This window comes from Pundamilia nyererei, unplaced genomic scaffold (genome assembly GCF_000239375.1).
Source record: "Pundamilia nyererei isolate P.nyererei 1_Seehausen unplaced genomic scaffold, PunNye1.0 scaffold00003, whole genome shotgun sequence".
In the NCBI taxonomy this organism is placed as follows: domain Eukaryota; kingdom Metazoa; phylum Chordata; class Actinopteri; order Cichliformes; family Cichlidae; genus Pundamilia; species Pundamilia nyererei.
In genome coordinates, this window is record NW_005187404.1 from 1,648,886 (window position 1) to 1,676,133 (window position 27,248).

The 27,248-nt window shown below is 41.9% G+C and overlaps 1 protein-coding gene across 1 annotated transcript; it reads left to right on the forward strand.

Annotated features, from left to right (window-relative positions):
- brwd1 (bromodomain and WD repeat domain containing 1) lies at positions 1 to 27,015 on the forward strand. Its single transcript, XM_005720595.1, has 44 exons — positions 1 to 441; positions 559 to 617; positions 741 to 770; positions 978 to 1,037; positions 1,636 to 1,786; positions 1,975 to 2,073; positions 4,365 to 4,525; positions 4,745 to 4,966; positions 6,195 to 6,295; positions 8,652 to 8,722; positions 9,033 to 9,133; positions 9,279 to 9,319; positions 9,452 to 9,553; positions 11,612 to 11,765; positions 11,876 to 12,010; positions 12,574 to 12,702; positions 12,813 to 12,961; positions 13,134 to 13,210; positions 13,384 to 13,596; positions 13,711 to 13,894; positions 14,655 to 14,745; positions 14,975 to 15,097; positions 15,192 to 15,262; positions 15,448 to 15,673; positions 15,815 to 15,931; positions 17,283 to 17,390; positions 17,571 to 17,695; positions 18,008 to 18,090; positions 18,400 to 18,511; positions 18,775 to 18,836; positions 18,938 to 19,093; positions 19,247 to 19,367; positions 19,498 to 19,623; positions 19,732 to 19,798; positions 21,202 to 21,252; positions 21,445 to 21,570; positions 21,661 to 21,813; positions 21,902 to 22,062; positions 22,159 to 22,331; positions 23,143 to 23,247; positions 23,411 to 23,584; positions 23,682 to 23,993; positions 24,077 to 24,217; positions 24,313 to 27,015. The coding sequence occupies exons 1-44, from the start codon at positions 405 to 407 to the stop codon at positions 25,749 to 25,751; spliced, it is 6,699 nt and encodes a 2,232-aa protein (XP_005720652.1). The 5' UTR covers positions 1 to 404; the 3' UTR covers positions 25,752 to 27,015.
- The last annotated feature ends 233 nt before the right edge of the window (positions 27,016 to 27,248 follow it).

Below are 27,248 nucleotides of genomic sequence, written 5' to 3' on the forward strand. Positions count from 1 at the left end.
CTTGGTCGCTAAAAAAAGGGGGCGCGCGATGGATTGATCGTGTGTATTTTTTTCTTAAATGACTTGTTATCGACACGTGGTCGGGGAGTCGTATCAATACCTGACGTTGCACTCCGAACCTGCCGTGTACCTAACCAACACGCGAACGTATACTTTTGTCTTTTGTTGAGCGAGTGCTCCTCCCCACCCCCTTTTTCCTGTGTTACTCCGCTTTGGCGGAAGTAAGCCGTATCGCTGAGGCCTCATCCTTCCAATGGCGACTGCAAACAGGCTGAATAGAAAGCGGGAGCAACCGTGGAGGGGGCCAGAGCTGTGTAACTGAAATTAAATAAATATATCATATTCTCTGTAGCCATAAAGTTAGCGGAAAATTTGTTTCAACTCTCCAAATCACGGCCGTTTCAATGGCCAAAAATCGGAACATTTCGCTCCTTGAGTCGGGTAAGCCGTTGAAGTAAAGCCAGTTGAAAAGCTTAATATTACAACGGTGTCGCTCGTGTTATAATTGATATCCCATTTGCTTTTCCGGCTGTTAAATGTTCTCCCCGTTCATTTCAGAGCTCTATTACTTGATATCGCGTTTTCTCACAACGGGTCCATGTCGGAGAGCGGCTGAGGTGAGCTGGCGTGCTTTGACTCTCACACTGTTGTATTTCAAAATAGTTGGCTAGCCACTTGATAATGAGTTGAGTTGATGGAGACATTCTCATCTGAATCGTGTGTTTTTTAATCCTCTGCAGGTCCTTGCGAACGAGCTGGAGGAATATCAGGTATGTATCCCAGCTGTCTTTGCCTTTAACAGCTAACTAGCTGCTACCCGTTGGTGTTGACTGAGTCCGGGCATAAACTTGTTTCACTCAGTCGACTTTTAATACCCCGTTACTCCTTTGACATCACCCGGTTTTTTTACTAGCTTGATGTGGAGCTGCTGGCGTTTTCTGTTCTGACTTCGCTTTACCAAACTCTCTTTTCGACAGCTCTTACCCGGGAGATTGGACTGGCTTGGAAATGAGCACCCGAGAACATATGAAGATGTGGTAAGCTTTAACTTCGTGTCTGTTGTTATGCACTATCGGCGGTTGTTATTGTCTTGTGACGGGGGACCGTGCGGCCACGCTCCGTTCTTGTTTACGGTCTTTGTTCTTTTTTCTTGCTGGGTTACTGTTGGAAATCGTCGACTTGTGGCTTTGCACAAGGTCAAAACTCGCTCTCAGTGGCTACATTTCTTACTGTGAAGTGTTGTGTGGTGCAGAAAAAACGGCATTTAAACACTGAGTTTGATATTATTTAGCCCGACTGTTGTACCGCAGATAGGGTGGGTAGTTTGGCTTCTCTCTTGGTCGAGACGGCTTCACTGGCCAATCAGAAGCCGAGATGCGCTGTCTCTGCGTTAGTTCGCTTTCGAGATGCGCTGTGATTGGTCGATAAAAATAAGCCACGCCTGTGAGAATAGGAGTTCAGAAACCTATCTTTCTCCCTGTTTGTCCATCTGTTTAACATACATTTACTTTATTTACTGGTTATCAGAATTACTGGCTATTCATTTTTAAATGGTTTTATAAGTGGTCTGTTTTCACTGTCATGTCCATACAATGATTTATTTTATGTTATTTGTTTGTTTGCTTGCACTGATAGGTTGCAGCCAACAGACATATTGCACCAAACCACTTGCTACAGATATGTAAGCAGATTGGACCACTTCTTGATAAAGAGGTGCCATCATGTGTCCCAGGTGTTCATTCTCTCCTGGGATCTGGAAAGCAGTCCATGCTTAGGACTGCAAAAGGTGAGCAGTCTTCAAGAACTTTGTGTGTGGTGGACGTTACTCAGAAACATATTTAGATCCCATTATTATAAAGGTTTGGATGGTATACTGGTCTGTATGTACACCATAACTGACAGTGTCTGTGTCAAATAGTACTACTACTCGCAATCAGCAGAATTGTTCTGTGAACTTTTGGTGTTGATTTTCAGACTGTGACAGCGAGAGGTTTAAAGCTTCATCATATGCAGCCCTTCACCGGGGCAGACCACCAGAGAGGCCTTTGAACTGCAAGAAACCTCCACAGCTAGGTAGGCCTGACCTTCCTCTGTATACTTCTCATTGGTGTGAAGTGAAATGGATCAATGATATGCACACATTAATAACTGGCTCAGTGTAAGTTTAATACAGCTCAGGCTGCAACAATTCTTCGAGTAATTTGATAATAAAAAGTTCTTGACACAAATAGTTTGTTTCAATGCTTTGTTTAATACATTGGCTCTGTAGTGCACCATTGTCACCGTGGAAATGCAAGAGTTCCACCGGCATTTGTGATGACAAATAGACATGAAATAGAAATATGTTTAGGAGCAGTGAATGAATACAGAGTCTGAAAACATTAAGCCCACACAGTCCCCAGTTTTAAACAAAAAACTGGTAAGAAAACAGCAGCAGTAATGATGATGCTGACATAGTTTAATGTGGCGTCGTTACCGAGACGCTGAGCTCAGGTAGAGTGAAAGAAAACGTGTTTCTAGCATCCAAAACAGCAGCGCTGTTCCTGTGATCAACATTAATTCCGTTACTTGGAAAAAGTGAGCAGGACACTTTCCTAAAAGCATCTAAATAACAAACCCCGACTCGAAGAAAAGCAAACTGTAGCTGCTCCATTCGCCACTGTTTTACACAGCGAAAAATCTGCAATAATCCTCCAGAAATTGTATTAAAACATGCAGATGAGCTGATAACCTAGTCTGATAGTGTGTTGTGTTTAGATTTAAATTATACAGCTTGTTGAAGGCTGACGCTAGCTGCCCTATTTTATATTGAAGCGATACCTGCAGCAAACAGGGGTGAGTCTAAAGTGGGGCATGAGGTTTACTAGATCACATTAATTTCAAGGCTTTTGTAACATTTTTCAGATTGAAGGTGAAATAATATAAAATATTGTGTTCATAAATTGCTTTACAATTTAAAAATTAAAAAAATGCAAGCTTTTTCGCAAGCCAATAAAAATGTACGTGGGCCACTAAAACTCTGGGCACTGAATAATAATAATAATAATAATAATTATTATTATTATTATTATAATTATAGAGTAACACCATCTGCATCTACACCATCATAACATCTGTTTTGAGCAGCTCAGAAACTTTCCATCAAAGCACAGTGCAAACTTCAGAATGCTGACATGCTCGCTTGTCTTCGTTGCAGCCACCACATTCTTCTTTAAAGGCTTACAGGCACAAACCCACTCTTCGCTTGACTTCACACGCAGAAACACACACATGCACAAAAACTCATAAACATGAAAACACAACAAATCTACCTCATCCAGGAAATAAAACTCTGAAAGAGAGTACTTGAGAGTATTTATATTTTTCAATTAAAGAATGTTTTCTTTAAAAAATTACATTTTAATATTGGACGTAAAAACAATCACAGGGTGTAGATTTTTGTTTTATGACGGATGTTGTGTGTAGTTAAACTTTTAAATAATTGGTTTCATTTTTAGAAATTACAATGAGCAGTTTATTTTGAAAGACCTTATTATTGCCCATTAATAAGACTAAAGTATTTCTTATCTGATTACTCGATTAATTGATGATTACTTAATTACTAAAAATAATTGATTGCTGCAGCCCTAAATACAGCATTTAATTTTCTTTTGCTTGACAGGCTTACACCCCGCCACATTGTTTGCCATGATGTAACGAGCTGTTAATCACAAGTCGCCATTTTTAAACGTTTAAGTGGAATTATCATTTTACTCATGCAGTTCGGTGCATTTCTGATTATTCCTGTTTGATCCTGGAGCTGGGCCATCTATTTCTTTTATGCTGTCATAAACAACCTTGTAAATCCCATTCCTTCCTCAGGACAAACAACACACACATCAAAAATACTAGTGAAGTAACTCTTTACCAAGTTACATTTGTATAAATTGTCATCTAAAATCTGTCCTTAAATTTTTAAAGCTCTAAGACCTTAAAGCGAAAAAGAAGGGAAAAAAAAACACCCTTATGGAGAACTTCTTGTTTCTCATAGTTTGTTTCCCCTAGCAACATATAAAAACCAGATGGAGCAGATTTAAGAAAGGAAGTGATTTTCTTCTTGTTTACGAATCAGTTTTGAATTGGGAAATGGAGTTTAATTTCAAGCTGTGTTTGTGTAAATAAAGCCTATGAAACTGAAATAAAAAATGTAAAAAAGGAAAGGTGAAAGCTGGTGAGACAAACTGAAACCTGACTTTTATTTGGTGATGTATCTAAAGGCTTATATTTTCCTTTGTGTTCATCACCCTCTGCTTCTGCCTTACTGTATTTGTAGTTTATTTACAACTCTGTTTACTACTATTTTTCTGATTGCATGCTGCCAACAGTGAAGGTGCATCGAGGGAGAGAGCTGACCGGAGCGCAACGCTTCAGCTCCATCTGTCCTGTCAGCAACTATGAGCACATGCGTCTACATAGGCGGATCCTGGGGCATCTGTCTGCAGTGTACTGTATTGCATTTGATCGCACTGGTCTCAGGATCTTTACAGTAAGTTGGAGCTTGTCACTCTTCTCAGAATTAAACACCTACTTTGTAAGAATAATAATCAGCGTTTTTCTGCATGAAAGAGCACTCAGATTGCACCCACTGTACATGCATTGTTAATATTAGAGTGTTAAGTTGCTTGTGCCCACCTTAACTGTGTACCCCAGATTCTTCTTCTCATACAGGTATACTAAAGCATATGCTCTTGTTTTTGTTTTTAAGGGCTCAGATGACTGCTTGGTGAAGATTTGGTCTTCGTTTGATGGAAGGCTTCATTCAACGCTGCGAGGACACTCTGCAGAGATCACAGACTTGGCAGTTAACTATGAGAATACGCTAATTGCTGCAGGAAGCTGTGACAAAACCATCCGTGTGTGGTGCCTTCGTACCTGTGCCCCCGTAGCTGTGCTGCAGGGACACAGTGGATCCATTACCTCCCTTCAGGTAAAGGAGCTTCAGTCTTTATATTATGCTGTTTGTTTTAAACGTGGGTTCATCCAGTGCTTTATTTGAAGACAAAATCCTCAGGGAATCACGGTGTGACTGTATCTTTTGGTTTGGTGTGAGATTCTCTTGTTACACTCTGTGACCTAAACGATTGTTGTCAGAAATAGACCGATTTATGGCTGTGTAGTCACGTCCTGGAACAGAAACTGCAGAGCGTAAGTTGCACCTGGATCGCTCTGGCAGTGCACCAGATTTTGTGCATCAACATTCGTTGCTAGTAGGTTTAGCCCATTCTTTTATCCTTTGTTTTTCTCTCACAGTACTTAATAATTTAAACAGTCCTTTCTCCATGGCCAGAATTTAACATAAGCACAAAATCCATTTTAGTTTCGTCCACCAACAGTTCAGTAAAGTGTATTCAAACAAGATGGCTGTATCTTCAGTGTTGCAAAATGCACTGCTGGCTTTAAATGTTCATTGAAGTTAAATATGAGCATGTGCATGCTTTTCCAAAGTAAATGATAAACTGATTTCATTAATTTCTTTAGATTTTTCTCATGTGTGAATGTTGTGTAGTGGCACTCTAAAATCACACAGTTGTAAATATTAGTGCTGGCCGATTCATGAAGAAAATGTTCTGGGTAAAACACCGGTCATAATCTTTACTTTTCTACAGTTCTCTTGCCACCTTCTTTCACTATAAAAGCATTTTTTATTTCAGTGAGTTAAGTTTACCTGCCATGCAACTGTTTTTAATGGCACAGAAACTCCCTGATTGACTGAAATGAAACTGTACAAGTTCTGGTTTTATGTGAAAGATATGTTCCCTCATGGTTCATTTGGTCTTCTCTTTACTTCAGCTCCTCTTCACCCCATAGCTATGTGTAGAAACAGTACTGCGTGATACTGGGAACGTATTTACTGTTTAGAGTCATTTTCCGTGGTGCTCTGTCGCCTGTTTTTCCTTTCACTTAAAGATGTCCTGAAGCCAGTAAGAGCATTTCTGGTCCAGTCAGTCTGAAAATCATTGTTGGTGCACACCAGAAAATAAAATTTAACCTCGTCCTTCTTAATCGTTGGCTCAAGATCAAGATTTTGTCTTGGCCTGTACAGGTGGAGAAAAGGTTAATATTCACCTTTCTCTGTGAAATGCAGGTTTCGGTCTACATAGACTGACTCACTGGCTGGAGTGGGGTCTGATGGGTGGTTTTTCTTGTGGTTTCAGTTTTCACCGTTTGCCAAGGGCTCCAAACGTTACATGCTGTCCACTGGAACTGATGCTACTGTCTGCTTCTGGCAGTGGGATGCCAACAGCATAAACTTTAGGTGAGTGCTGTAAGTTAACTCGTTACCCCTTGAAAGCCTCCCAGGAGTAACCCTCATAGCTCCGTTCTGAACCGAGAGGTTTCTGTAATATTTCAGGCCTGTTTCTAGAACAAAATGACTGGGTGTGCGTCAGACAGTAGTGAGGGTGGTCTCTGCCTCTGCGGCTGCTCTTTGGAAAAACGCGGAAACTATATTAATGGTTGTCAAACCACATGCTTATTGAACACTTGATAGAGCATATCACAACTGCCACAAGACGAGAGGCAGGGCACACCCTGGATGGTCGCCAGCCTGTCTCAGGACTAAGAGACGGGTGTTAATCTGAGTGCGAATGGGTAATTTAGAATCACCAATTAACCTCAAAATGTTGGTGGCAAATATTCTGTCAAAGCATTCATCCCAAATCAGATGCGTAATCCATTGATGAAATGCTGTTGAACACAGTTCAGCTGGAGCAGTAAACTAAGACTGCTAAAGAAGAAAAAAATAAAACTATTATAAATGTATTAAAGTACAAAACAGTTTAGTTTCTGTGTGTGTGTCGCTTCCACCGAGGCACAAACAATGCTAAGCTGTGCAACGCCTTGTACATAGGAGTGGGAATAGTCATCCATTAGAAATTATTATTCTAATGGAAATTAGCAGTAGGGCCTAAGGCGTAACTGGAAAACAAGTCACATTGGGCTTAAAAGGTTTTTAACTCCCAGTGTTGGCTGCTGGTGTATTGCCATTACATCATCCTTTATACTGGCGTCTGCCTTGTCTTAAAGAAGCTCAGATAGAAAGCATATAAATAAGAAAATTTGTTTCTTTGATTATTTCTTTTTAACAATGCTTCTTGGCAATAAATCTTATACCACTGGGAACGTTGATTATTTCCTTTTAGTTAAGTGGTGCCACATTTTTGGGTTGAACAGCAGAGTTGAGTAGGTGGGTTGCGCTCATGAATAACTTGTCAGATGTTTTCTGCCAATGCTAAACAGCTTATTCTTGTTTTGAACTTCTGGTAACACAGGTGCTGCCAATCAGGTGTCTGATTGGCAGCACCTGTGAGCAGGGACCCTGCTACAGCAGTCGGTTGGTGTCTGCTCCAGACATGCTACATTTCACTAATCTGGAAACTTCAAGCTGGTGTTCCACAAACCAAGATGCAGCATTATTTGGAGTACCTAGTACCATCTCCAAGTTGAAGGGCAATTTACATATAATGGTTGATGTCAGAGAACATGTGGAGGAATGGTGTGTTCAGCGATGAATTGAGATTCTGCCTGCGGCAGGTGGATCGTTTGTGGGGTCAAAGTGTGGAGAGGATGTGGAGAATGCAATTGCTGATTGCAGCAACGATAGGTTAACAGCTTTTGGTGAAGGCAGTGTGATGATGTGGGGCGGCATCTCCCTCACCGGGGCTTGTCATCACTGGAGGCAATCTCGGTGCAGATAAGATACGTTTCTGCATGCAGCGGCAATCCCACATCTGCGCTTTTTAGGACCAAACTATCCTCCAAGGTGGTGCTCGCCCCACACATTGGGATTTATTGCAGACTAACAGAATTTTTGAGTAGAGAGGATGGAAATGCCTGCCCTTAGTCCTGACCTCAATCCCACTGAAGATTTTTGGTATCATTTTGGGTGTGCTGTTCATACCAGAGTGACCAACACAACCACACTGGTTGATGTGCAACAATTGCTGGTTGAAGAATGAGATCCCACAGCAGTGTGTGACCAAGTTGGTGATTAGTACGAGAAAGTGGTGCCAGGTTGTTGTACCTGTCACCTTCCACATGCTACAGGGGTCCCTGTTTGTTAAATAAATAAAGAGTTAAATTTCCAATATATCTTGTTTCTTCAGACTTCAATCATGTAATACAGTAAACAACACCAAACAATAGTCAACAGCAGAATAAGCTGTTTGGCCTTGATGCTCAACCCACAAATGCAACATTAAAGGGGGAATAAGCAGGCTTTCCAGTGGTGTAAGATTTATGAGAGGAGGCATTGTTACAACAAAGATATTACCCACCACACACAGATCTCCTTCTGTTTTTGTGCTAAGTTTAGTTGTATTCTAAACCTTGAACGCCTGTTTAACTGATATGCAAGTATGTTGTTGTCTCTTATCTGACCAAAACAATGGCAGCGTGACATCCGACCCGGCTGTAATCTCGTCTGTCATCCAAAATGTTGAGATGCTGGTTGGTTTAGATGTAAGTTTGACTGTCAGTTTATGTTGAAGGACAGGGCAAAAGGTAGACATGAAATATAAAAACGAAAACATCATTTCTTTAGCGTCTGCTCCGAATTCAGTCACGTGTTCTATTTTGGATGAAATCAGTGATGTTTTCTTCTTTACTCCCAGCGATCGACCGCACAAATTTACAGAGCGGCCAAGGCCAGGTGTTCAGACCGTGTGCTCCTCATTCAGTCCAGGTAACCAGACATTTATATGTTGAGTCCCTTTTCCTGCCATTTCTCCACCGTCTCCTCCACCATCCTGTAAACAAAGTCTAGAGCCAAAGCAATCAATAAAGAGCTGCTAGTTTTTAATGACCTCTGTGCTACTTCATGTGTCTAACTAAAGAATTATTTAGTTATTTTATTGTTGTAATTTTAATGGTTGTCTGGAACAGGTCTCTTGTGAATGAGACGGTGAGTCTCCATGGGACTACCTGTATAAATAAAGGTTAAATAAAATAAATTAAGTGCAACACGCCATTTCACGTTACCAACTTTTTTCCAGGTGGGATGTTTTTAGCAACAGGAAGTACTGATGATGTCATCCGAATATATTACTTGGGAAGTGGGAGCCCAGAAAAGATATCAGAGCTCCATGAGCACACGGTAAGCATCATCTGAAGAGCAAAACTTTATCCTTACAAAGGTTTTATTGGCAGAACTTTGAGCTGCAAATGCAAATTTGATGTAAGAATTTGTTGTTCTTCTCCTTTTGATCCTGATGATCCTTTTACATGTCTCTGGTTTCTAGGACAAAGTTGATAGCATCCAATTTTGCCACTCAGGTGAAAGGTATGATAAAAGCTCATTCTATTATTATTTAAAAAATTATATCAAGTATTGCAGTATTCAGAGTACACGTTTAACTGAGTGGGATGGTGTGTAAAGTGATGGTGCCTGGTGTTTGTCGCTGTCCCGTGCCAGGTTTGTGAGTGGAAGTCGAGATGGAACAGCACGGATCTGGAAGCTCCACCAGCGGCAGCAGTGGAGGTGCATCCTGCTGAACATGTCTGCCACTATTCCAGGGTAAGTCTTTGCTCTTGTGAACCAGCGCGGACAAAAGTGGGTCTTATCTTGGTGAAGATGCCTTCTTGATTTTGGTTCTGTAATAGCACAGAATGAGCTAGATTCTCATTTGGAATAAAAAGTGCCCGATTTGCTGAACGAAAAGGAAGCGTTTGCTGCCTAAGCTGCTCGGAGGAGCTGTCGGAGCATGTCCAAGTAAACCAGGTGCTGACGGCAGCTGAGGAAACCGTTTGCTCAAATACTTATTTGTTCAGTTGTCGGCTTGTATTGGCTCGGTCATCTGTTTGGAAAGCAAGTCGCCAACAAAGGTTTTCTTTATGTATATAATTATACATACCACTGAAAGAACTTGTTTGCTGAGGGGTAATACTGATTGATGTATTTTTTTGTAATTACAGGGTTGTTTTATGAATAAGTTTGTCTGGTTCAGTTGTATTGTGTCCCCAGGATTAGGCTTTGTGTTGTCTTAGGTTGTGTATAGCTTCACTTCCTTACTATAGGCTAGTTATTCCTGGAGAGTAACCAGTGGAAATGGAGGACAGATCTTATGTTTGTTTTTATCTGCCAGTTAACGCATGTTCAGTATCAAACTGGGGAGGCTTTCAAACATTCAGGCTGTGTTTCGCTGTACATACCGGTATGTATATAATTTAAAGCACAGTTCTTGCACTGGCAAAAAATTAGCTGCGTAAAATCAAAGTCTGCCTAAAAGAAGCCACTTTTCAACACTTTCAGGCGCCTATTTATGGATTTATTTTAAAGCGTTAAAATGAACTTTTAATTTCAGCAGTCACTAGAAGAAAGAAAGCCGCATGCATTGAATTACCAGTAAATGCAGAATGTGGGTTGGCATTGTTTTATTAAAATAAGCAAGGACTTACCTGAATGAGACTCATACCTCTAGGTATACATGGTGTTCTCGGTTTGCCAGCAGAGCATTCCTCTGGACAGATTGTTCCGTGCTAAACTAGGTCTGCTTCCAAAATTCAGTCATGCAGAATTTATATGTATATGAAAACATGAGCATATATTTAAAATGTACAGCTCCTGTTTACCAAAGTGTTCCAATGCCGTGTAAAATGTAAATAAAGACAGAATTCAGGCAAGTTCCCTGTGCCGTGTACTCTCCTTTAGTGTCATGAGCGCTGGGGTCAGAGCTCTGCTTTGCGTGTTTGGTTTTTATCTTGCACTTGCAAATGCAGCAACAAACCTGTGTGCACTGATGACATTTCTCAGAAGTGTTCCCTCGTTCCTTCTGTACACAGGATCTCCGGATTCTCTGAATCTTCTAACGATAGCTGAATAAATCCTCTAGTGTTTCTCATCATAAAACTGCAGTGTGTTAATTTTAAATCAAACCGTTTGCCCACATAATGGTGAGGCATAACACTACTTAATTCTGCAAAATTAACTCATCACACTTTTTTCCCCAGGCTTTTGTTGCCTCTGTCAATAACGGTTGTTTTCAGTTTAAAAACTCAATGTGATGTTTGTGCTATTTTCAGTTAAATTTGGGGGTTGGGGGGTGGTCAAATGATTTCCAGGTAATTGCATTCATCTCAAACACATTTGCTTAACAAGTGAACGCTCCCCAGCTTTAATTCCGGGAGGAGACACAAATCCCTTTGGTGTTGTGCCGGGAAGGGCATCCGGAGTAAAATCTGCCAAATCAAACATGCGGAGCTACCCGCTGTGGCAACCCCGTGTGAATAAGGGAGCAGCTGAAAGTAGCATATTTATATTCATCTTTTTTTTCTTTTTTTAAAAAAATATCTCTGCATGTGTTTTTCAAATATCTTTTAAAAAACATTCTGTTTATCAACCAGCCTTTTTGTCTTGGAAATGACTACAAACCTCTCATGTGCCAAAGCCTGCCTTTCACAAGAATTTAGTGATAATAATCTGGTACTTTGTGTTAGAATTAAAATCTGGATTTCTGTGATTACAGTGTCATCACGAGATGTGTCAAAGGGACTTTATAAATTCGTTTCCATATAACTTTTTTAGTATTATGAATAATTTGTTATTTGATGTTCGTTTGTTATTTTTCTCTCTCAGTGTTGAGCCAATGAGTGAAGAGGAAAGCTACTTCAAACCCAAAGTCACCATGGTAGCGTGGGATCGCCATGACAATACAGTCATCACGGCTGTTAACAACCATCTCCTCAAAGTGTGGAACTCCTACACAGGACAGCTGCTACATATCCTTAAAGTAATTGTGCTGCGTTCTGCTGCAGAGCTCATATTAATACTGACTATGATGTAACTGCCACAGATTCTCATTTTAAACCAGAGATCAACTCGAGTGTTCTTGTTTTTCAGGGCCACGAGGCAGAGGTTTTTGTCCTCGAACCTCACCCTTTTGACCCCAGGATCATCCTGTCTGCTGGCCACGATGGGAACGTGTTCATATGGGACCTGCTGCGAGGCACAAACACACAGCATTACTTCAACATGGTACGCTGACACAGCACTGCCTGAAGTTGGCTTTTATAGGATGGTGCACAGCGGAAAGTTGTTAACCCCGGCGGGATGGAGCGATAACATGATGCGCTCAGAGTGTGATTCATTTGCTATAACACTTAATTGTGAGGGACTGAAGGAACAGTGTAGTTGTTTTGGCCAAGGTGCATCTCTGCACACAGTAAGAGGCAAGTGAGCCAGATTCTTTCCTCCTTTACATCCTATAACAGCGGGAGAACACTGACTCACACATGTGACAACGAATGATCTATAACTGCTGGGCAGATGTGGTTATAATGTTTTTATTCTGATGGACACTAAATTAGGGCAGTAGCATGATTATGATTAAAAGCAGTGTGCATAAAGTTAACCCTGAAAGCAGGATTTCTTCTATTTGGATACTTTTTTTTTTTTTTTGTGGTATTTTTTGTGCAAAGTGAGAGAAGGAAATACAACATCATTAGTCTTTCCCAGTTACTGTGAGGGAAGGATTTGTGCTGCTGTTAAAAATTCTCATTTTCTGACAAGTTTCTTCTATTTTGTGGTTTTTCATCCAGATTGAAGGCCAGGGTCACGGAGCTGTTTTTGACTGCAAATTCACTCCCGATGGTCAGCGTTTCGCCTGCACGGACTCCCATGGCCATCTGCTCATCTTTGGCTTCGGCAGTTCCAAGCCCTATGAAAAGGCAAGAAGAACTGTTGCATTTTGGAGATCGAGAAAATGGTTGAAATTTTACGTTTTGTGAGCAAAGTGAAGACATTTACTTATTTCTTGCTTCTCCTGATCTCCACGCAGCTTCCAGATCAGGTGTTCTTCCACACAGACTACAGACCGCTGATCCGGGATGCCAACGGCTTTGTGCTGGACGAACAGACACAGCAGGCTCCCCATCTTATGCCACCACCGTTTTTAGTGGATGTGGATGGAAACCCTCACCCCCCACGGTAGACGTCACCTTGTTTTCATTATGCAGCATTACAGTCTTCGTTTATTGCCCAAAAGTTCAGATGTTTGAATGTTAAATCAGAGGTTCTGATTGCCTGAGAGCAGCATGACAAAGTTAAAATGGTTTTCCCTCGACTATCTTTGAATTCGACATTTTTCCTTGATTTTTAGGTACCAGCGACTTGTCCCAGGGCGGGAGAACATTGCTGCAGAGCACCTGGTACCTCAGCTGGGATATGTAGCCACCAGTAAGACCATAATTCTGCTGCAATTAGTCCATTACCTTAATGGAAGATTATATACTTTTAAATGTCACAGACCCATTTTCACTGTTTTATTGTCTCGATTTAAGACCATCTGAACTGTATTTACAGCTAAACATATCAAACTTGATGGTGTTTGACATGTATCACATCTTCAGGTGATGGTGAGGTGGTAGAGCAGGTCATCAGCCAGCAGACTGCAGAACCCGAGGAGGTTGCAGTCAGACGCAGCAGCCTTCTGGACGAGGCCATCCGACAGCTTCAAGAGCAACAAGACAGACAGAACCAGCCTGAGACGGGAGCAGTACCCGAAGGGCCAGCCGAGGCCCAAGGCTCTGTGTTGGCTCCAGCACCAAGCACACCGCGAAGAGGTATCAGTACACCATCACTGCTGCACTGGATTGGTTTTAGTAGACCTTAGAATTTCTCAGAATATCCAGAAAAGACTTAAAGTATTTGCTGACAGCGAGTATTTTTCACTTCAGTGTCCGTGAACGACCGAGCAGATGTGCAGTCACCCCCTAATGTGGGTCTTCGCCGCAGTGGACAAGTGGAGGGCGTACGACAGATGCACCAGAACGCTCCTCGCAGCCAGATGGCCACTGAGAGAGACCTGCAGGCCTGGAGACGCAGGGTGGTGGTACCCGAACTTCCACATAGCAGCTACAGGTACAATATGTGCCAAGATGTGTCATTGTTTATGGGAAAGATTTTTATAGTTTATAAATAAATGGAAACCAATTTTAAAAGATTGGAATCTATTGCAGATGTAGTGAATGTTGTTGATCGTCCAATAACAACGACGTGTGGGATGTTTTGATGTAGAGTGAAGAGTCACTTCTTGTAGTAGGTATGTTGGCTGTAAGTCAGATGGGCAGGTTAAAGATTAGTATAGTTTGACAACAGGGAAAGGTAAGGGCAGATAACGAGCATCTCAGAAATGGCAATTCCTTTAGGTTTTTCAATCCCAGTAGTATTTTTTGCTAATCAACTGTATAAACGGGGACAGCATGATGGGGCTTACAGCTTACTGGGCTTAAAAAGATTTGGTGCCACGGCCTCCTTACAAGACGCCACAGGGCACCTTCAGAGATCCTGAGTGGATCGTATCTGTTTTGCTTCATGCTGGATAAAGATGTTCATAATGTTCTGGCTATGCAGATTTATTCAGTAGATTCCAATGTGTAATTAATTTGGGTCAATAATGAAAAAAATACATTTTTGTGTTAATCAGGTCTGTCGATTCAGAAAACCTAACAGGTTTACTCAGTCCTTTGGTCTGAAATATATAGATTGCTAACGAAGGGCCAGTTCCTCGTGGGAAGCACTGGGAATGACATGAACAGAAAGTCATGTCTAAACTTGGTCATCAGTGAGGTTTTCTAGCATTTTTCTGGGTGCTTATTTTGACGTGAATTATATTTTTCAGGGACCAGGAGGACGTTCGAGTAGCCAGAGGAGACGAGGAGGTGGTTCAGTACAATGTAAAGAAGAGGCGCATTATGTACAGCAGCTGTCGAGTAGGTTTCCTGTTTTTCCACCCAGTGAAGATGGTTTTAAATTTTCACAGCATTTAGTAAACTTTTACCAATTTGCAAGGGAATGCTGCAGTTTAAAAAAAAAAAAAAAAAAAAAAAAAAAAAAAAAAGATTGCTAAAGGATCGAAGAACAAAAGGCACGCTGTATATTGAGTGTCCTAGTACAGCTTTATTTTCACCGATGCTGAATCATTCCCATCTGTCCCCCCAGGATGATTCAGACGATGAGCCTTCCACCGCGAAGCGAGCGCACAGCCGTGGAGATGCATTGGAATACATCGACGAATCGTGTGAAGAGGGAGAGGAGACGGCAAGTTCGGAGATGCACTCAGAGGTGATGCACTCTCCTCTTGATGAAAGCGCTCTTTACAAGTCCCCCCCCCCCTTCTTAATTGTGTGTAATTCTTTCTTTTTTTTCATCTCTCCAGGACAATGAGCTGGATGGTAGTGACCTAGATTCCTCCAATGATGAGGAAGAGTGGAAAACTGACAGCTCAAGGTGAATATACTTTTTATAGATCAGGGTCAAAGGGCATTATTTTCCCCATCAGTCACTTTTCAGAGAAACAGGCTTTCCCTGGTAACCAAACATTTCCTGTATCAAAAAAATATCTACAGTAGCAATATTTGTGTAATTAGGTGTGTAGCTTTTTGTGGTAATCACACCTGCTTTTGATTGGACAGCCATACATCCAGCGAATACTCTGACTGGACGGCAGACGCTGGTATAAATCTGCAGCCCTCAACTCCACTGTCATCACGGAAACGAGTAAGACGCAGACTCAGCAGCTCTGAAGAGGAGGAGGAAGAGAACGAGGAAGAGGAGGAAAAGCAGCAAAGTGATGAGGAGGAAAGACCTAAAAAGAAAGGCAAAGAGAAGGCAAAGAAGGCAAAGAACAAGTTTCCTCGGGTAAGGTTCCTTAATCCTCATTTATCTTTTTCTCTTTGTGAATCTGATTAATAACTGCTTAGACAGAATGACGAGTGTGAAATATTTGAAAATATCTCATATTAACTTGTTTAATGTTTTACATGTTGGTGCTTCAATCAGCGTCCAAAGCCCAGACCATCCATTAACAGGGAAGTGTCCAATGAGTTCAGACCATCACCGTGGATCACTGATGTCATTCCCAGGAAGTCTCCTTTTGTTCCCCAAATGGGTGATGAGGTAAGAGGGTCATCAGCCTAATGCCTAATTGGAAAAGAAAAATCATACTCTCTCATTTATGAGATTGCAGTAGCCGACATTTCTGCTTAGTGCTGTTTATTTGAACAATTCTGCAATAAATTTGTTTAAGCTTTAACCCTGGATAAGGTCAAATGCCTTCATCACCACAAAACAACCAGTCAAGTTTATTTTTAAACTTTTTTTTTTATCAACAAACCAATACTTGTACTTAGTAAGTATACTTCATTTTATTGCAGCAATATTTAATAGTAAGCACACGGTGTGGAAGGAAATGAAGACTGTTTGGGGCATGAAATGTATAGTGGCTAAATTAAATGTAGTCTTGGGTTTTGGCTGAACACCATAAATAGGTCTTCTAGCCTAAAAGTACAAGATCGCGATTTGGTCTGGCAGAGCTAAATCCTTCAAGGTTTTTTGTCTTTTGGGGGGTTTTTTTTCCTTAAATTAAAAGGACAAGTACATTTACTTCTTGTGGTTTTAGTTGGCAGCCTTATACTTGTAGTCATAGTTGTAAAATCAAGAAATGATGCTCATGTCAACCCAGAGGGGTAGACTGAGGGAGGTTCAACCCAGCCAGGCTTTGTGTAAGCTGGCTCCACAAAACCTTAAACCCTACCCTGATACGGCCGTCATCATTCTCTTTTTTTTCTTTTTTTTTGTGTACACTCTCATATAAAGGATGTTGCACATGTCACATGACTCTCTGCTCCGATCGGGAACGTCATCAGATGATGATAATACAATGGTGCTTAAAATCTAGAATCTAGTCTAAAATATAACAATAAAATGCAACACTGTTGCAAATAAGACAAGATTAATGCTACAGAAAATTGTTATTTTGGTCATTTATGGCCCGAGAACGGTTAAATAAGCATTTTGATTTAGTTAATTATTTCATTGCAGATTGTGCTCTCAGTACTGCTGCTTATTTCTAATGTAAAAAGCAGTGTAAAAGAGACTTTCCAGCTTTATTCCATACTTGGAATTAAGTATAAAGCAAGTATACATTTTCTGCATCACCAAACGCATACAGGCACTTTCCAGAGACAGTGTCATGCACTGCTTTAACTTTAACGTTGGTAAGGTTCACCTTAACAAGTGTCAAAGTTGCACCCCCTGAAAACATGATTGCATGAGACACATGTAACACTTGCACAAAATGCTGGATGTAGCAAAAATGCTACAAATGAAGTCATCTATCCAAATCGATTTAATTTAAGTTTTCTTTCTAATTTCTTTATTTAGCAGTTATTTCATATTCAGGCTGTACAGGGTTTATACACCTATGTACAAACATTCCCTCTAACCATCTGCACGATTTGTCTTTCAGGTGATCTACTTTCGGCAGGGACACGAGGCCTACGTTGAAGCTGTAAGTCGGAGTGAGCTGTACGACATCAATTTAGAAAAGCAGCCCTGGAAGAGAATGGAGCTCCGGGTAAGACGAGGAACAAACAAAATAAAGATCATAAAAATTTCCCAGTTGATGATGAGTTCGGAGGAATACATAAAATGCTAATTCCTGCTTAAGTTCTCCAGTCTGCATGTGTCAGTTACTATTTTCAGTGGTAATATGTAACTGCAGATTAAGTAGGAATCCTGCTGTGTGTTTTTGTAGGACCAAGAGTTTGTGAAGATCACTGGAATCAAATATGAAGTTTGCCCGCCAACACTTTGTTGCCTGAAGCTGACGCTCATTGACCACGGCACCGGCAAAATCACAGACAAGTCATTTTCTATCAAGTAAGCAGCTCTGTCCATTGGTGACATTCCTCTCTACGATAAAGCACATCAAGTGTCTGCTCTTCTTAATCACATTACCACCCGCTCGTTGGGTCAGTATTTGAATTTGACACATCATGAAGGAAAAGAAAATGTGTGAAATGTAAAAATACTGTCCACATAATTTTGATGATCCTGGTCTTTTTTGGAAAGGCTTTTCTTACTGTAGTATTTGTTAGTGTTTCCAGCATCAGCTTCACCACCAAGTCTTGAAGGGATTTTTGTACCTTCTTGTCAAAGTGACAGTTTTTCCTCTTTCTTGTGTCCCTGCAGATATCACGACATGCCAGATGTGATTGATTTCTTGGTGCTGAGGCAGTGTTATGATGAGGCGCTTCGAAGAAACTGGCAACCAAGTAAGCAAAGCCAAAACTGCCTGTTAGAAATGTCCTCTGCTGATCTGTTTAATGCGTTCTGCAGGGATATATAGACAGACTAAGAAGTTTGAGAAGATTTATTCCAGTTTGATATTGCTGGTTGATGTTTTTCTTTCTTTCCCTGCATTGCTATTTTGGTGATGTGAGAGGGGGAAAGGTGTTGTTGTTCACATACATGCTGTTTCCAATGATTCATCCGTGCGGTCACCCTCACAGATGGGTGCCAGGCTTCCTTTTTTTTTTCTCTCCCTCAAACACCTGAGTTTGATCGTATTCTCCTTGTCACAGACGACAGGTTTCGCTCGGTGATAGATGATGCCTGGTGGTTTGGGACCATCATCTGCCAGGAGCCCTACCAGCCGCAGTACCCAGACAGTCTCTTCCAGTGCTTCAAAGTCAAGTAAGAAACACACACTTTGTGGGGACAAAGTAAAATTCTTCAGATATTTTAACTATCAAAAGCTGGATATTGTAGATGCTGCCAGACAGCAGTGAGTGATGTGAAATTTCTAAGGGACTATACTGGGGTTGATTGAGACAGCATTAGAGGTGATGAGGCATAAATAAATCTATATAAATCTTCCTATAGTATTCAGTGGTTCAGCCGGGCTTTGTCCAGCATTGTTTGGTTGGTTGCTAACAGCCTTCTTGTGTTTCTACCAGGTGGGATAATGGTGAAACTGAGAAACTCAGTCCTTGGGATGTGGAACCTATTCAGGATGATGGTACTAAAGGCTGTTTACTAGCTTACTGTGGTTTAGTAATTTCGCAGAGTTTGGTTAATAGGTGTCAGGGTGTATTGAAAGGGTTTGTCTTTGTTGTGCAGCCCCACAGCCGGACACAGAGGGAGGTGGTATACCTGTGACCGCAGAGGAGATGAGGGAGCTGATGTACAAGCCTCTGCCAGGCGAGTGGGGTGAGAGGAGTAGGGATGAGGAGTGTGAACGACTCATCGCTAGCATCGATCAGCTCATCACTGTCGGTGTGTATGCATAAATGGATGTTCTTTGTCTTCCAGTTTGTTTGATTTCACCCACGTATTCTCTCCTTCATGTTTACTGACATGTTGTCGTCGTTGTCATTTGCTCACATCTGCCTGATCTTTACACTCGTTCTTTCCGTGTTTGTGCCACAGAGATTGCAGCTCCGTTCTCTGGTCCCGTGGACTTGGTCCAGTATCCCAGCTACTGCACCGTGATCGCCTATCCCACAGATCTGGGCACCATCAGACTGCGGCTCATTAACAGATTCTACAGGTCAGTTTCTACCAATCTTCTCCTCAACTTTTGGCCCAGATTTGTCCTTAAAACGTGTTCATGAAATGCAAAGAAGTGAGAAGTGGTGTGTAATGTTGCGTTTCATTTGCTCCGCTTTGGTAATCCACAGACGCCTCTCAGCATTAATTTGGGATGCCAGGTATATTGCACATAACGCCCGCACTTTCAATGAGCCAAGGAGCAAGATTGCCCACTCTGCAAAAATCATCACCAACGTCCTCCAGAAATTTGTCAAGTATGTGTTTCTGGACTTGTTTGTTCGTAGACCTTGTGATGATGCACGAACTGTAAGCGCAGAATTTCTAATTGTATTTCTTGCTGACACATTTTCTCACTTTCTCAGTAATCCAAGCTGCACAGATATCATGGAGATCTACAATGAAGTGGAAGAAATGGATGATGACGATGAGGTAAGTCTGAACCATTTAACAAGTAGTCTTTGTAGTTGGTGGGTTTGTTTTTGTTTTTTCATGTACTGCTGTAAAAAAGTTTGTTAAAAGTAAATAATTTTTAAAAGAAATTCAAAAGAATCTTTTAAAAATTCAACCAAAAGTTGGTATGACTGTCCTTTGCAATTAAAACACCAGAACTCGCACCCTGAGTTTAATTTCAAGTAAAACTGTACTTAGTGTTTTTATAATATGAGCAATCGAAGCACTTCTTGCTACAAGTCTCATTTATCCAATAATGCTTTTTTTTCTGTACCTATGAACCTATTTTAACATTTGCACACTCCAAAAAATTAGGATTTGGTATTTTTGCTAAAGATATTTTGACATGCAGACCAGAGTATTTAGGGAACCCGCTCTACCTCCTGAGCCACAGCCAGCCCCCTCTGTTTTAGTGCAGTTTATTCATACAGATACACTGTATGAATAAACACTGTTGTGCACACCAAAACATACCGAGACCCTCTGTAGGAGGTGATCTTGATGCAGTTCCAGACCTCCAGATCAGGTCATTTATTGTGAGGTTGTGATGGAGTCTGTTTGACCCTACTAGCTGGTGTATACTGGAAATAAATGGCTTCCCATAAGCTTTGCATCCTGAGATAAAGCAGAGTAGCAGATGTGCAGGGGACAGTTTTGCCTGACACATAGGAGTGCAGCACCTTCTCTCTGTATTTCCATTTATTACTCCCACCCTAGATGTATCTGGCCAATAAGCAGACTCAGTCATCTCGTGTGGTTTGTAGTGATGCAGTTTGATTCACTTGGAGTTTTAACTGTATGAAAAGAAATTAAATCACAGGAGGAAGTGTGATTCATGAACTCATCAGCGGATTCAGACCAGCGTAAACAAACTGTAGATGTGGAAAAACGCCTTGAGGTACAAGGTGTCTGGCAGCTATCAGAGTATGTGATCCCTGTGTAACGTGTCTGATCCTAAACAGTGTTCCTCGTGACTCTGGCTGGAAGTTTGAGGTTGTCATTAAAGGGAATTTCGAAGGCTTCCCCAATGAAAAGGAATCTAAAACAACAAACATGCTGGAAGCAACTCGCTTGTAGAACATCTGCCAGCTGTTCGCTTGTGGAAATTTCAGGATCTGGTTGCCTAGGGGATCCTGTAATGCATTTACCTAACAGGTCATATGTCAATCAGCAGTATCCTTCACTCTCACTGGTAGTCTCTTCAGTCGCGCAACTGAAAGTTTATCACTAGTGGTTATTTGAGCTGTAGTCGCTTCCATTCCTGTGATCGTGGTGAACGTCGCTGTGAATCTGTGATCCCGTTGTGTGAAAATGTAATTGTCATTGCAGTTGTCTGATTAAAGGTCACAGTCAAATAATTCAAATGTGATTGCTGACTACAGGAAGAAGACACCGAAGCGCCAGGAACATCTGCTGGACACAGACTGCGTCAGGTAGATGCATTGGATGGGTGATCGGCATATCTGTAAAAACTGTTTGACATTTCAAGATTACAAAAAACAAAAAAAAACTGACAAGGGGATGATGAAACACTCTTTACATTCATTTTAATAAAAGCTAACAAAAGGGGGGATTTGTTAGGTTGTGCCTCATGTCATTGAGTTGTTTCTCCCTGATATTTGCAGCGCTCTGTAGAAGTGCTGCCAGACAGAGATGCCTGGAAGGAACAGTGCAAGAGTCTGCTCAACTACATATTGGAGTGTGAGGACTCGGAGCCGTTCAGGCAACCTGTGGATCCTCAGAACTATCCAGTATGTTATCACGGCACACTACAGGCCACGCTATGAGCAGATGCTGTTTTCAGTTGTGCGTTGAAGTCCCTTTGTTTTGTGCTTGCCCAGGACTACCACGACATCATTGACACACCCATGGACTTTGGCACGGTGAAAAGGACCCTGGAGGAAGATCGCTATGAAAACCCCACAGAGCTGTGCAAAGACACACGCTTAATATTTGCCAATGCTAAAGCTTACACACCCAACAAACGCTCCAAGGTAGGGAGGGGATGTTCACATTCTCTGAGCTTATTAGCGATTTTACATTTTGGCTCGCCCGCTCAATCTTCTTTTGCTCTGTTTTCAGATTTACAGTATGACCTTACGGCTCTCTGCCTTCTTTGAGGAGCGAATAAGAACAATCATATCAGAGTACAAAACCGCTGTCAAAAGCAGCAATAGGCTCCGCCGCAGTCAGAGGTTTCGCAAGAAGATACTGCAGCAACAGCAGGACCACCCCGACACCAGGTCTGAGTGCTGCAGCTCGCCTGAAACGTTTCACTTTTCATTTGCACGTTATCGGTCTGAGTTGAAGAGTTTCTTTCCCCTTTTTTTCCCCCCCAGTCAAAAGAAGGCTGCAGTCAAAACTCAGGAAAAAGTGGAGTCCGTGTCAGTGACCAAAACTACCTCAGCCAAAGTGTCTGCTCCTGAGAGAGCCAGGAGGAGTCGAAGCAGCAGCTCAGGTCACAGCTCCTCAGAGGACGACTCCGGCTCTAAAGGTGCTTCATCAACATCAGGTACAGACATCAGAGCACCCCAGAGGTCATTTGTTACCATCACAATGGATTTTGAGCCATGATGATGATATTTGGATTTAACATTTTTGGATTTTTTTCTATTTTTCCCCAAAGAGTTTCTTCTGGTTTTAAGACCTCAAAGAGGATCATTTTGATCCCTTGGCATTTTAAAAATAAAATAAAACCCCATCTCTTATTTTAGGACTTTGATAAAATGTGTTTATTCATCATATTCTTGGTGTTTGCTTAATTAAAGGAGTAAATTAAATATAAAATTTTTTTTTTTTTAAAGAATTTTGATGTTTGTGGGATAAAAGGGGGGGCGGGGAATTTTATGACCACTAGATGTTACAGTCGCTGATACGGGACTGTAACATCTAGTCCTTTTTACTGAAACTGCCGGGGACGTTAATTAGACCCCATAGAAACATTTGATTTACGTTAATGAAAAACTATTGTTTTCCACACATTTTGATATGAGGGCTGTTGTAGCATAAGAGATGGCATCGTTGCCTTTGCTGCTGTTGCTGCAGGATGGGTTGGGCTTTGATAGTGTTTAGTTTTTGTGATCTGTACACCATCCACTGCAGGATAAAACTATACTTTGTGATGGTCCTCAACACACCATGCTAGCATGACTCACTTCCACCCCTAAGTGTTGGTCATCGATGCACCTTGAGACCAGTATTGTGCAATGATGCAATATAAAACTGGGCCTAGTCTAGTGCCCGTTTCTTTAATTTTAAATGCACTGTTACTACTACTACTATAATAAACTAATTAAATTCTTATTTATTTGTTTAAATCTCAGAGTCTGACAGTGAGAGCGAGGTGAGTGACTCGGAGGAGGAGAATCATCAACGTAGACCTAAAGCAAGAGTAACAAGAAGGAACCGTGCGAAGCAGAGGAAAAAAGGTTAGGACTGAAGTATTTATCCATAAATGTTTCACTCTTATATTTTATTTGTTTATTGAAAATTACATTACAATTGTGCCCCTTGGGGCGACTGTTGTTGTGATTAGATGCTACACAAACAAAATGTAATTGAATAAAATATCCTTGGATATATTGTTGCTAGTTGCTGAGAGCGACAGTGAAGAAGAGGAAGAAGATGATGAAGAGGAGGAGGAATTTGACAGTGAGGGTGAAGAGGGAGAGGATGGAGAGGCGTCGTCCACTTCAGATCGTCGCTATCCCAGCAGGAGTACACGGCGGACCAGAAACAGCGCTGCTGGGGACAGAAAACGTGCAGGTAACACAAGTTCACTGCCTTCAGTCTCTGACCCCGTGAGATACAAAAACCCAGCGCCAAGTGTGCTCACAGACCTTTGTGAACGGCTTGTTTTCAGAGTGCAGAGCGGAGATGAACGGTCACAGCAGCAGGTCGTCTCGCAGGGAGAGGCGTCCCCGCTGCGACTCTGACAGGGCCAAGTCTCAAGGCTCCGACAGGGAGGAAGTGACAGTTCGCGGGTTGCTAAAAAGAAAGACTGCTCGGGCAGCCGTGAATAAGATGAAGCTCCTTGAAGCGTCTGATGAAGACTACCAGGAGGAGGAGGAGAAGCCGAGGAGGAGCAGCAGCCGCCTTCGCCACACTGTCCGGGTCAGCAAACGCACGGCGGTGCTCAAGAGCAGCTCAGAATCAGACGAAGAGTCAGCAGCAGGTATTAATTACTCTTTAAAAGTCTGTGAATATTATTCAGACAAAGATTTTTACTCAGTTATGTTCTCTTCCTTCATCTTTTAGCTTCCCAAAATACAAAGGAATCAGGAAGTGAGTTTAAGGATGAGGAGGATGGCAATGACAGCGATACCTCATCGTTCTCCCAGAGTAAGCAGAATGGAAACACAAAGAACTCCAAACAAGCTGCCAAGATTAAGAAAAATGGTGAGAAATGTCCTCATCAGTCGCATTTTTAGACTGTGCTAATGCTGCCGTGGAAGTTGCCCTAAACAGCTCGATGTTTTATTCCTTCCTGACAGGTACTTTGTCCCGTGTGAATGGACACAGTGCAAAACATCACACGCCCAAGAGCAACTCTGAGCAGGAGGAAACTTCCGGAGAGAGCTCTGGAGAAGCGGAGGAGGAGGAACAGCAGCCACCTCGGTCTCAGAAACCGTCAAGGAGCACGGCAGCTGCCCCAGTGAGAAAAAGTAGGAGTACAAGCGAGGAGGAAGAGGAGACGAAAGACATCCGCCCCCTCAACACACGACACAAACCTCCCGTAAGCTCAGACGAAGAGGACAAACGGCCACACCAAAATGGAAGAAATGTGGAGGAAGCAGTTCACAAAGACCCGAAGAAAAAAAGCAAAGTTTCTCCGTCAAAAAGCCAAGACAAACAAAAATCTGCCTCAGCTCATAAACTGGATGGTGCGGAATCAGATGAACTCTGTGATTCTCCAAAGAGATCCAGCCCACGCAAGAAAAGGCTGAAAAAAGGTGACGAGCAGGATGCGGAAAGCAAACGCTCCAGCGATGAGTCCGACTTTGAAACGAGGACGAAAAGGCTGACGAGGAACAGGACCATATGCAAACGGCCTCGCGGCGACTCCTCGGCTTCGCAGAGCTCGGAGCAAGAGTACAAACCCAAGAGGAAGTCAAGGAGGAAACGCTCTACTGGCTCCTCGGACCAGGAGTCGGATAATTCGGAAAATGCGCCGAAAAGGCGGCTGAGCCTCCGAGCCCTGCCGAAAAAGAAATACATCAGTGACAACTCATTCTCTGAGGAAGACTCTGCTTCTGCGAAGCCGGGCAGGCAGAGAACTGGCAACAGAACAGCGAGAGAATCTAGAGAAGACAGTTATAACACAAGAGTGTCTAACAGGACTTCCCCGAGTGAAACCAGGAATTGTGTGTCTTCCAAGAGAAAATGTATTTACACCTCAGACTCTGATGATGGGGATGAGGACAGAGAGAAAGAGCCAGTATCCAAGAGCAACAAAAACAGCAAGTCAGGCCCCTCAAAGTGCGCCAAAAAGGACGCCAAGCGTGGTAACGGCAATGAGCAGGACACCTCTTCCCACTCTGATTCTAGTGAGGAGGAAGAGGAGAAGGAAGAGGAGGATGAGGAACATCTTGGCCGTTCGACAAGGGGAAAGGAAAGCGCGAGGCAGCCCAAACGCAAACGAAAAGAAAGCTACAGCAGCAGCAAACACAGCTCGGACTCAGAAAGCGAGCAGTCGTCTTCAGCCTCTGAAAACTCTTTTGCCAGCTCAGGGTCCCACAGCAGTCCAAAGAGATGCCGCACACGGTCGGGGATCGGCGAAAGGACTGCCAGTCGCCAGCTTAGGCAGCGCCGCCAGAGGTCCGCCTCGGAAGAGAAGGACAGCGACGAGTCGTACAGCAAACCGCGGAGGAAGACGCGGGTGAACACCCGAAACCGTGGGAAACGGACGGTTAAGTACAACGACAGCGAATGAAGGACATAGCTGCTGGAGGTTACAGGCTTTAGAGGGAAGACGAAGCCGGACGTTAACTGGAGAGCTTAAGACACTTGATTGGCCACCTTACGGTAGTAGCACTGGAGTCCTCGAGAGAAAAATGCTGTGAATCTTTCATTCAGGGATATTTATATTTTCTATGAAAAAAGATTAAAGGAAAATTTAAAAAAACAACAAAAACCATGTTTATAGATGTAATACAAACTCAAGCATTTGAACTGCTGGTTTTCACAAGGATGAAGAGCAAAACATCACTTCCCATACTGCGTGTGGTGATTTTTGCCAGCAAAAGGTTTGGCAGAGGCTATTCTGGGGAATCTTGTCAGCTTGGGTGCTAATCTAATATACCTCTGTTTAATCAAGCATACTGCTGGCTTGCACTAAGATACACTGTAATGAGGTATTTCATACACTAGTTTTGCATTAGAAACTCAGGGGTCAACTAAGTTTACTGTAGTCTCAGACATGCAGTTTTTTGTTTTTGTTTTTTTGGTTTATTTTGTCTCTTTTGAGCTAAGGTAAGGACAAGAAGCAATTCCAGGTTGGCAGATGTCCAAGCACATTTACTGGGACAAAAACTAATCCAAGTTTAGACTTTTTGACTACAGCACTCCTTTGTAAATCCATATACTTAATGCTTGACTGTATTGTGAGTTGATATGAGCCAAATGAACTTCTTTTCCCCTTACATTTCTTCTTCTTTTGTTTCTATTAGGTTTGTGTTGTATTCTAGTGAATAGGTGTAAATATGTGATTAAGAAATTGCCTGAACTTCTTGGTGATCGTTCAGTGGCAAAGAGTTTATTTAAATTTGAGCTATTTCCTTTTTTTCTTTTTTCTTTTTATACACATTAACTGCATTGTCTTGCCATATGTCACAATTTGGTACTTTTTTCTTTTTCTTTTTCTTTTTTTTTGCCAAGTACAAGTAACCAAAAGTACTTAATGCAAATTAATGTGATTTCTCATATTGGGAAGACTTTTTATTGTTGTTCTGTGTTACCTTCTTTCAGTATTAAAGTCTTTTTTTTTTTTTTTGGAGTTGACTTAAAACATTTTTTTTGCCAGTCATGATTTTGTTTTTGTTTATGGGGAGGTTTCTGAATACAGTCGCTTTATGACATTTTGCTTAATGTTTTTTCGTACTACACCTTTAATAAACAGATTTCACAGGAAGACTATTAATGCAATTTGTTCATGGAGTACAATGAATGACTTATTCTTCCTCTTAATAAAGGCATCATTTCAAGGTGTAATCTGTCTTGGACTGGGTCTTACCCGTTGATTTCATTAAGACGCTCCATCTCTTTGCACTTCCTGTGCAAACAGATGGACTTCTAGGAGTGGTTCAGGCTGTTTAAAGAACATTTAAAGCTGCTCTTTGGATGTTGGCTGCCTTTCGTTTTGATGATCCCACACTGCTTCAGTAAATTTGGGATCTGGACTCTGGGAGGCCAATGGTAGGTTTGCTTTCAC